The following is an 11,791-nucleotide window of genomic DNA, read 5'->3' on the forward strand; positions in this document are numbered from 1 at the left end:
ACTTTATCATCAGTGTTTTTTTAAAAGATTTATTATTCGCATGAGCATTTTGTCTGCATACGTGTATATTGTGTGTTCCTGGTATTGGAGGAGGTCAGAATAGGGTGTCCGATCCCCTGGAACTAGAGTTGCAGACAGTTGTCAGACACTATGTGGGTGCTGGGGAAGGAACTCAGGTCCTCTGCCACTGTTCCTAGCCACTGGACAATTTCTCCAGCCCCAGTACTTTATTTTTTTCTAAATTTTATTTTATTTATTTTTGTGTGTGTCTGTATGAGTGTAGGCACATGTATGTTGTGGTGCATGTGTGTTGGTCAGAAGATAACACGAAGGAATCACTTCTCTCTTCCATGGCGTAGGTCCTGAGGGTTGAACTCAGGTCATCAGGCTTTATTGGGAGGAATCATTACCTACTTAGCCATCTTGTCTGCCCAGCAAGTACATATTGACTGAGCCATCTCCCTGGCCCTTATTATTATTTCCTATGTACGCCAGGCTTTCATTCACTTTATTATTATTACTGCTATTATTATTATTATTATTATTATTATTATTATTATTATTATTATTTGCCCGTGTGTGTGGTGTGTGAAAGTGTTGGCACGCACTTGTACACACATGGAGGTTAGATGACAAATTTCAGTAGTTGATTCTTTCCTTCCACAGCAGGCTCTAGTCAGGCTTTGCACGGTGAGTGCTTTCTTCACTGGACCGCAGTACCTGTCCTACTCTTCGTTTCTGAAGTACAGACAACCAACACTGTATACTTTCATTTCCCTCCTTGTTATAAAGAGAACGTCTTCTTTTCTTTCTCTCTTTTGCTGTGTAGGTGTACGAAGATCATTTAGCTAGTTCTCCTATTGGTGGACATTCAGCTTGTTGGAATGTTTCAATGGATAATGACTGCTAAGTGGTTTTGTAGAAAGGCTGCAGGTGTGTTGTAGAAGGTATTATTGTCAGTATCGCAGTAGGATGACTCACTGAGAACACTGCTGATCAGGACAGTGTCAGAAGTGGATGAACCCGTCATGGAGGAGGATGCTGGGATCGTTTCACTCTATCATTCTCTCTTCAATTGGAAGATTCAGTCTCTTTAGTTCTTGGGTACACATGTGGTGAGACACATACCAGTTGGCAGTGGAGTCTCCCTCCATTCTTTTTTTTCTTTTCCTTTCAGGATTTGCCAAGAAACTGTGAGAATTCTTGGTTATGGAATTGGACCTCACTAGATCAGGCAACTTTAAAAATCATATTTACCATGTATGTATGCATATATATTTATTTATTTATGCAGGGTTTCTTTTTTTTTTTATCTGTATTAACTTGGGTATTTCTTATTTACATTTTGATTGTTATTCCCTTTCCGGGTTTCTGGACCAACATCCCCCTAACCCCTCTCCTTCCCCTTCTATATGGGTGTTCCCCTCCCCATCCTCCACCCAATCACGTTCACTGGGGGTTCAGTCTTGGCAGGGCCAAGGGCTTCCCCCTCCACTGGTGCTCTTACTAGGCTATTCATTGCTACCTATGAGGTCAGAGTCCAGGGTCAGTCCATGTATAGTCTTTGGGTAGTAGCTTAGTCCCTGGAAGCTCTGGTTGGTTGTATGCAGGCTGATCTCAGATTCACTATGTGACTGAGGATAGCCTTGAACTCCTGATCTTCCTGCCTCTGTTTGTAATTCCAAATTCTGGGATTACGGGTTCATGCCACCTCATCTGGCCAACATGGGAATTCCAATGCTACTCTAATATGGAGAAGGAACGTTGTTGGCATGCGCATGCATTTAAACTTTTCAGGTTCTACCTCATGAATACTACTATTGAGTTATTTCCACATGGAACTTACCATGTGAAATGCCACTGGAATTATTATGCAGGCCTGTAACAGGACGACTGCAGTACGGGCCTGTGGGAAGTAGCAGGTACTGTGCACAACCCCCACCAGCTGTAGAATAGCACTCCAGTAGGGAAACAAACGAATGCAAATGAGATGTACTTGGCCATGGAACAAAGATGAAAATGACATTCACTTGTAAATGAGTCTTCGGTGTTTGATGTAAACAGAATGACACGCGTTTCGTAGGGAGACCTCCATGACCTTAGGACAGTAATTGAGCACGCTGCACGAGGCTGCTCATGCTTCCTGCGGTTTCATCGTCACCCGTGTAGGTCATGGCGGAACAGTCGCTAGGTTTTTCATTTCTGTAGATGACTTCTCATGGTGTTTCTATTCTCGGAATGACCCGAGAGGTATAATGGGAAGTTCCTCGTTGGATATCCCTGAAATAAAACTTAAACCTGGCACCTTGGTCTCAGATTAGGGAAGACCCATTCTGATAGAGTCAGGGTGAAGAGGAGGGAGACCAACTCCTTAGCTTGGCCATTTATTGCTAACCGTGCTCCTAACCTACACGTCTGTTCAGACACTGAAATGATGGATGTGTAGTTTGCTTTCTGAACTGTATCCATCTTTCAACACCACTATTAAATCCCCCTGGATTCCTCCTCGCTCCCCTGGAGAAGGCTAACTCTTAAGGTATTTTGTAAGTAAATGCCAGTCTATGCCCAATACATGTACTTGACAAAATAATGAGGCCGATTATTTTACTTTAATTATTTATTAATAATGTAGGTGTAAGACACCACCTAGTATGGAGAGGCATGTGGGGAGTTGTCTGATGTACGAACAAATCACCCTGAGCTCAAGCTTCAGTGAGAGACCCCTTGTCAAGTAAGAGGAAGACACCCAAGGTTGACCTTTGCCCTCCACAGGGGGTATACACGTGGATATGTGCACGCACACACAAAGACAAAAGTTTCTTAGACATGTGGGGTATTCCACAAGTATTTGGGAATTAACTGATGCTCCTGAAACTTTCCATTTTGCTGAACATTGATGAAACCCTGGTGCCTGACCAGTCTCCATACTGGCTAGTGTGGTTAAGACTGCTGCAAGCTGCTGCCACTATTCTAATCCAGGAGGCAAGGCCAGGGATGTAAGCTGAAAATACCCTGTGGTGAGTGTAGTAGTCAAGCTGCACAATGAGGAATGGGTTCTCCTGACTCAGAGGGAAGGGGATGAGGGCAGGATTCACAGGTAAAAAAGTTTTACAGATAACATGACATCCCATCTGTCTTAAAAGATGGGCAAGTTATCTAGGTCAAAGATGAAGGGTCATGAAAGGATATTTAAAGAGACATCACATGCAAGGGACTGTGGGGGAGCTGTTATGAATAAATGTTAGGAAGTGCAAGCATTGCAGTGTGGTTTGCAGGGAAGGGCAGAAAGGCAGGCAGTACTGTTCACAGCTGAGGTACCTACTGAGGTGTGGTATAGTGGGCATGTGCTTTAGATTAGGACAAAAGTAAGTCTGCATTCTAGTTGGGCAACTTCCAAAGTTGTGAGAACCTGTGAAAGTTATTGGAAATTTATATGCCTTACTTTTCTCATCTGCAAAATGGACACAATGTTGACCTGGTTTAGAAGCCTCTTGTGAAGATGAATCAAATCCACTTTTACAAAATGTTTAAAAGCATTTTGGCCAATTGGTTCTGAGAATCTGAGTAATTATGCAGGGCCCATAAAGAAAGAGGTTGCTGGGGGGTTTAACCTGGCCTGGGAAAGCTCTTACAGCAAGAGGATGGATTTGGAGGTAGGGAGATGAGTTGGGACGCAGTTTCTGTCTGCAGTTCTCAGGGCAGAGACAGCAGTGATCAGAATGGGAAGCGGGAGGCTACAATCTCGTCTTTTTAGGACGCAACTTTGTAACTGTGTGGAAGAACGTGATACAATAAGGAGCCTTACACTTGAGCATCAGAGTGACAAGGCATTGCACCTTGGGGAAGGCAGGCAGGAATCATAAAGTGAAAGAAAAGAACAAAAGAATAAAAAAGAATAAAGGAAACAGTGAGAGGCAGCATTAGTATGAAAATCAATCTAGGATAATTTAAACGTTGTAGTGCAGTGTGATGTGATGCTAACAACATTTAAAACAGTGGGGCAGCATTAAATGAGAAACTATGACTAAGGAAGACTGGCTTGTGGGCTAAGAGATGGTTCAGTGGGTAAAGTGCTTGCTGTGGAAGTGCAAGGACCTGGGTTTGGACTCTAGGCAATGATGTCAAAAGCCAGATGTTGTGATCCCAGTGCTGGGGAGGGAGAGACAGGTGGATCTCTAGAGCTCCATGGTCAGCCAAAATTGAATGAGCGAACTCAGTTTAGTAAGAAACCTAAAAATAAGCTAAAGCTGTCACACAAATACTCACACATGAGAATATGCACTCCTGTGGACGCATGGATACATCGGTGAACACTGGCACAACCATGCACCTTCCCCCACAAAGATTGCCCGTTATTATTATAATTACGTGAGGATACTTGTTAGAAAGGAAGCCGGGAAAATGACACGCAAGCCACTGGCAGTATTTCTGCTGGGTATATGCTTCTCATTGTTCTTGCTGCCTTCCGGTTCTCCATCGGAAAGTCTGGCTTAGTTGCTTTTATTTAGTAACCGCTAACAGACTTCAAAGTACGTTACTGTTTTCATGGCAAGTTAATCCTCAGTATTTCGGCGTGCGTAGTACACCAGTAAACACTCTTAATTCCTTAACAGCATCTAATACACAAGCCGCAGTTACATTTTGCTTTTTCTTTCCAACAATGGATAACTTGATAAAACTGCCGGGCTCGGCAGGGTTGTTTACTGCTCCATGGAGGACCCTGGAGCCACCAGGCTGCTGGCTTGGTAGGGTTCTCCGTCAGGCCCCTGGGCCTCTATAGAGGCTGAAGGAGGAGGGCAGCTGGCTCTGAGGCAGGAAAGGAGGGGACAGGCTCTTAGACCCTTGGTGCCAGCTGGCTGCATGCAGCAGGAAAGCAGCCAGTAGGTTTGTGCTTGGGGTGAGGAACTTTGCCACGTTCTCTTTGTCAAGCCAGTTGTTCAGGTCCTGTGTTTTCTCACAGGGCTCCCCACATGCTTGGTGACAGCGCCTAACCATCTCCCTGAGCTGCTGACTCATTTTCCCCCCCGTGGTTTGCATAAAGCCCCGTCTCTCTTAATTAGCTGGACCTTTTGAATTAAGTCAGGCCGTTTAAAAAGAAATCTTCACGGAAGGATGTGACTACTTAATTAAATCGTCAAGACTATCCTGTAACCTTTATGAAGCAAAAGAGCAAAGCAAACCAGACGGAAGCAAGTCACCAGTGACAAAGAAACAAAACATATTTTAATATGAGTTCCCCCTGATACTAGAGAGCAGAATAAAAGGCAAAAATACTTCTCTCTTGATGCCTTACTAATCTTGTTTCATTTACTCCCGTTTAAGTATTTTAAGCTTCAAGCTTTGTGTCGGTTCACCGGTGGATGCTTTAGACCTGGCTGTACTGACAGATCCTCCCTAACAGCCTCTCTTCCCCAGTCCAGAATGAAGTTTTTGCAGTTATGGTAAACCATTCTTTTTACAGTTGAATTTGGTATTTAAGTGAGACCTACTCCTACATTTCTGTACGTTTTGATCTTCGTGGTTGTTCAACACATTCTTCAGCCTGTTACACTTTCTGTAAGTAGGTAGTTAGAACTAGAGCATGGTTTAGATTAGCGTTTCATTAGGGGAACAGGAAACTATGAGTTAGGCTAACAAGTTCCTATTTCACCCTGGGAGGGAGGATGCAATCTATGCTTCAATTACAGAGATAATTAATACAAGGATAGGTCCCCCCCTCCCTGGGACTGTTAGATACTGAAACTCATGTTCTCAAACATGTTAGGTGTGACCACGGACAGCTACATTTTCAATGCAGTAATTGTGTGTGTGTGTGTGTGTGTGTGTGTGTGTGTGTCTGTGCGTGTGTGTGTGTGTGTGTGTGTGTGTGTGTGTGTGCCTGTGTGTCTGTGCGTGTGTGCGTGAGTGCACGAGGTCAGGACAACCTGAACCTCACTCTTACCTTACTTGAGACAGGGTCTCTTGTTCACTGCTGAGTGTGTGAGACAATCCAGTTTGAGGATGTATAGAGAATAGCCTACCTCTCTGAGGTATTACTGGATTACAGATGTACGTCACCGAGGCTTATGGGTATTCAAACACATGTCAAACAGCAAGAACTAACTTTACCTCCTGAGCCATCTCTGTGAGCATCGTTTTTTTCTTCATAAATGTAATTTTGTTGTGTTCTTTTTTTATGCAGAGACAACAATATAACTAATTAAAGTACTAAACAGGATGTAACTTGCATTATTTCACAGCGAAGTATTACACTCATACCTCCAAACTGGATTCTTTATTACCCGTGACTTGCCACAGTACCTAAGAATTAGAGTTGGAGTAGAAATTCAGGCTCCCTGGTCAGGGTTGTTGCTCTAATTCCACCCTATCTGGCTAAATGTTTTTGAGGTTCTAAAGGTAGATCAAAGAATAAGTCTTATGGGATTAAAGGCATGTACTACCTTGCCTGGACCCAAGCTTTTCATGGCCATTATGTCTCGAGATCTCCATGCCAAGATCCAGGTCAGAAATCTGGGCTTTCCAGCCTCAAGATCTGAATCACAGATGTGCGCTCTGTTTCTGGATTATAGTTCATTCCAGATGTAGTCAAGTTGATACCCACGAATAGCCATCATGAGTATCTCTCTCTCTCTCTCTCTCTCTCTCTCTCTATATATATATATATATATATATATACACATATATATATATTTTTTTTTTTTTTGCTAATTTTCATGGACAAAGTTATTTCTCAATCCTCCTCCATTTTGTTGTCCTTGAGACAGCCTTGAACCTCCTGAGCACTGGAATTATAAGTTTACATGATCACACCCCTCCCTGATGCACCTGGAGAATGACAACACATATGCAAATAAGCAGTATAAGTCCTACTTTTAGATAGTAAATGGAGCATGAAAATTACCTCTTATGAAACTGCTCAGTTTTAGTTAAAGGGAAACTCTGAATCGAATCAAACATACTCTAGGCTTATTAGGTTTAAGTAGCTTGTTGTGTCACCTTAACACCCTGACAATGTGTTAAATTGTCTTCTCCAGACGTGTGTGAATGTATGCATGGTATGCTTGTGTGCACGTGTGTGTGAATGTACGGATGGCATTTGTACATGCACATGTGTGAGTGTATACCTGAAGGTCAGGGGAGGCTGTCAGCTGTCTTGCTCTATCATCCTTATTCCCTTGGGACAGGATTTCTCATGGAATCTGGAGCTTGGTTGGTGGCCCACAAGCTCCAGCAATCCTGTCTGCCTTCCCCACAACGCTGAGTTTATAGGTGAGCATGGTTATGCCAGGAATTTTACACGGAGCTAAGGATCAAACTCAGCTCCTCAGGCTTGCTGAGCAAGTGCTCTACCTCTTTAGTCATCTTTTCGGTGCTGAATCCTCTTTTCTTAGTAAGCTAATTGCCTCAGGCATTTCATTACAGTAGTGTAGAACCTTCTAGTACAGTAACTCTGCACAAGCCCTGAAACTAGCATAGAGAAGAAGAACAGGAGTATGTTTCCTTTTGATTTCCTTCACCAGTATGCTGGCCCTGGTGAGTTATACAGTGACATTCCAGTCCCTAGAAGAGTTTTTTTTTTTTTTTTATCGCAGATGCACAGTCATAAAGCACAAGAAGTTTGAAGAATGAACGTAAGATGGAGTGTTGTAAAGATATGTGGAAAATAGGAAGGATCACTCTTTGGGGGGGAAAAGCAGAAGGACAGATTGATCCCTTTTGCCACAGAAGAATGTTCAGATTGCTCTTGCCGACAGCGACCGTCTTCCCTTTCCACCTACCCAGCAAGTAGTCCTAATAAAGAGGATTCACTATTTTTATCTTTATGGTAATTCTAGAAATAGTCACCCATTTATCCCTAATAATGTTACTGAAAAATACCAGCAATTATATAATGACTACAAGAAATCAGGTTTTTAAGTAAGTGAAGAGGGAAATGATGTTTCTTATTATATGTCCCCAATTTATATGTAATTACTGTCTGTGAAAGAACCTTCCTGGTATGCCTAATAACCGCCTTTTGTCCCTGCATGAAAAAGTCGAGGCTTTATTTTTGTATCTTTTATTTTTTATTCGAGGCTTTGTTCTGCTCAGCTTATTTCTGGCTGATCGGGGGTGGTGGTGGTGCAGGCAGTGTTTATGACATGTCTCCCAGGCCTTCCTCAGGCCAGGAGCAGCAGGTCTTCATGGGAAAACATGGCTTCTTTAAGCCACCAGTTTCTCATGAACGGCTGCTAGATAATAACAAATGCTGTGTAAACATACTTATTTTTTCCTTTCACTTTGGATTTATTGGTTACTTCATCCTTAGGGACCATTTTTTTTGTTTTTGTTTTTGTTTTCGTATGCTTTTAGAGACTGGGTCTTTCTGTGTAGCCCTGGCTGTTCTGGGACTTTCTCTGTAGACCAGGATGGCCTTAGATTCACAGAGATCCACCCGTTTCTGCTTCCCAAGTGCTGGGATTAAAGGTGTGTGCCAACACTGCCTGCCAGGAACCATCTTTTGGAAACAAGGCAGGAAACAGAAAATAACAAAATCGAACAGAGCCCTCTTTCCCTACGTAGTGATGGGACCAGGTGGGTGAATGTTTCCTGTCCACACATGCAACAACAAGAGTAAGCATTGATCATGTATAGACCTTTCAGCTATTTCTCCTCTCATAGATTTCATAGACTCATAGTCAGAGTTCCAAACTAGCTAACTTTTGTATTCGGCATTGTGATGGCTAATCTTGGTTGTGGACTTACAACACCCGGGAAGAGTCAAACCTCAACTGAAGAATTGCCTGGATTAAATTGGCTTGTGGACATTACTGTGCGGCCTTTTCTGGATGGCTAATTGATGTAGGAAGGTATCATTTCTTAGGGTAGGGGTAGGCTTGGCCTATATAACAAAGGTGACTGAATGTGAACCTGGGAGCAAGCTGGTAAGTATCATTCCTCTGAGGTCTCTGTCTCAGTTCCTGCCTTGAGTTCCTGTCCTGGCTTTCCTCCACAGGCGTCTTTAACTTTTAAGCCAAATAAACCCTTTCGTCTCCCAAGCTGGTTTTGGTCATTTTTTTTTTTTTTTAATCACAGCACCAGAAAGCAAATTAGAAAAAGTATATTGCGATACCTTACATAGTAGTATTTTTTATTAAGTTGGAATATTTTCTTTTCTATTTATTTATTTATTTTTTATTTTTATTGGATAGTTTATGTACTTACATTTCAAATGTTATCCCCCTTTCCCCCCTCTCCCACTCCCCGTTTCCCCTGCTTCTATGAAGATGATCCCACTCTCACCCTCCCACTCCCACCTCAACACCCTGGCATTACCCTACACTGGGGAAATGAGCCCCAAAGGACCAAGAACTTTTCATCTTATTGATGCCAGACAATGCAATCCTCTGCTACATATGCAGCTGGAGCCATGGGTCCCCCCATGTGTACTCTTTGGTTGGTGGTTTAGTCCCTGGGAGCGGGGTCTGGTTGGTTGATATTGTTGTTCTTCCTATGGGGATTCAAACCCCTACAGCTCCTTCAGTCCTTTCTCTAACTCCTCCATTGGGGTTCCCCTGCTCAGTCTGAAGGTTAGCATCTGTATCAATAGGGCTCTGGCAAAGCCTCTCAGGAGACATCCATATCAGGCTCCTGTCAGCAAGCACCTCTTGGTGTCAGCAATAGTGACTGGGTTTGGTGGCTGCATATGGGATGGATTCCCAGGTGGGGCAGTCTCTGGATGACCTTTCCTTCAGGTCCCTCCTCCACTCTTTGTCCCTGTATTTCCTCCCGTGAATATTTTGTTCCCCTTTCTAAGGACTGATGCACTCATATTTTGATCTTCCTTCTTCTTGAGCTTTGTATGGCCCGTGAATTGTTTCTTGGGTATTCTGAGCTTTTTCAATACTTTAGCATGTACAGGCATAGTGTTGTCTTTAATTTTAAAATGAGTGGACATATGCATTTTTATCTTCACTCATTTCCAGGTTCTTTTATTCACTTGTTCATTCAAGCATTCACAAAACTTTTACTGAGTGTCTGGTTAGTGTTATGCAGATAACTAATGCATTAAGAGCACACGGATGGCCAAGAGATCACTTTGGTTGCTGAGTGGGATGGTATTGTGGAGTGAGGCTAGACTTGTTACCTAGGTGATGTTCAGGACTACATTCTCTGGGATATAAAAAGTTCAAAGTCTCTTGGGAATGAGATGCGAAACTAGTTATTCTTATAATATATTCCTACAGTAACAACTAGTTTTCAATGTAGTGATGATGTTAATTTATTATCAGGGTTTTTTTTTTTTTTAATTTCTTGTGAGTATCCCAGATAGCTCCCATGCTTTTGCAGATTGCTTTGGTATCCATGGCATATGACTTAGGGTGAAATAAGAGGGTGGCCTGGAAGGCCTTATTTTTTACTAGGGCTTTGTGACTTTAGACATATCAAATGCTATTGAGTCATAGGTTGAGTTTATAGATGGCTGATGATCGGTGCTAATGAGGATGCAGAGGGACTTGGCACGGACCACTAGTCACTCATGGTGATGTGATACAGAAGAAGAGCCTGGTTCAAATTCCATTTCTTTAATCAAGAGCTTCTGGATTTTCCTTGTGATTGTAATTGTTCTTAGTGTCTTTTGTACACATGTTTGATTATCAGTCTGTCATCTTTATTAAAGTGTCCACTCTTCTAGGACGGAAAAAACTTCTGGGGATTGAACTCCAGACTTCGCATTTGTCAGGCACAAACTCTACTACTCACCTATGTCTCCGAGATGCTCGTATTGCGATAGGAATAATCTTAGTCTCGTTGTGTTAATTAATTAATACATAGTAGTTCTTATAAGTTTCATAGTAGATACTGACCTTAAAACTATTTTTGTGACTTTTTGCCCCATCTACTGCGAGAATGAAGACCATTCTCAGCAATCAGACTGTCATTCCAGAAAATGTCGACATCACTCTGAAGGGGCGCACAGTCAGTGTGAAGGCCCCCAGGAGAACTCTGAGGAGGGACTTCAATCACATCAATGTAGAGCTGAGTCTTCTTGGAAAGAAAAAGAAAAGGCTCCATGTTGACAAATGGCGGGGTAACAGGAAGGAACTGGCCACTGTCAGAACCACCTGCAGTCATGTTCAGAACATGATCAAGGGTGTGACACTGGGCTTCCCTTACAAGATGAGGTCTGTGTGTGCTCACTTCCCTATCGACGTCGTTATTCAGGAGAATGGGTCTGTGGTTGAAATCCACATTTTCTTGGGTGAAATTTGGGCAGGTTCAGATGAGGATACATGCTTGTTGTCTCTCAAGCCCAGAAGGATGAATTAATCCTTGAAGAAAATGATATTGAACTTGTTTCAAATTCAGCAGCTCTGATTCAGGACGCCATGACAGTTAAAAACAAGAATATCAGAAAGTTTTTGGGTGGCATCTATGTGTCTGAGAAGGGAACCGTGCAGCAGGCTGACGAGTGAGACCTCAGTTTCCTAGCTCCAGAAACAAGATCCTGATCACAGGTACAATGTGGGCTCTTTGGGGACAATAAAAGACTTATATATTGAAAAAAAAAACTATTTTTGTGTTTGGTTTTTGAGACAGGATTACATGTAGCTCAGGCTGGCTTTGAACTCACGATGTAGCTGAAATCGAAATGGAAAGATTCCAATTTTTTTCCAATTCTCTTGTCCCCCACCTCCTGAGAGAGAGCTGATTACAGGCGTGTGGCACTGTGCCTGGACTGACCCTTAAATTATTTACTTATTTATTTTGCTCGATGCAAATGGCATGCCAGAAAATATTTCTGTGGCTT

General features: G+C 42.6%; 1 protein-coding gene across 1 annotated transcript; it reads left to right on the top strand.

The window, feature by feature from the left end:
* The first annotated feature begins 10,890 nt into the window (after positions 1-10,890).
* LOC116889110 (60S ribosomal protein L9-like) lies at positions 10,891-11,456 on the top strand. The gene is given in 2 exon segments (XM_032890278.1): positions 10,891-11,251; positions 11,254-11,456. Coding segments are annotated over 2 exon segments (564 nt in total).
* Positions 11,457-11,791: the final 335 nt, after the last annotated feature.

This window comes from Rattus rattus, chromosome 1 (assembly GCF_011064425.1).
Source record: "Rattus rattus isolate New Zealand chromosome 1, Rrattus_CSIRO_v1, whole genome shotgun sequence".
NCBI classification, from domain to species: domain Eukaryota; kingdom Metazoa; phylum Chordata; class Mammalia; order Rodentia; family Muridae; genus Rattus; species Rattus rattus.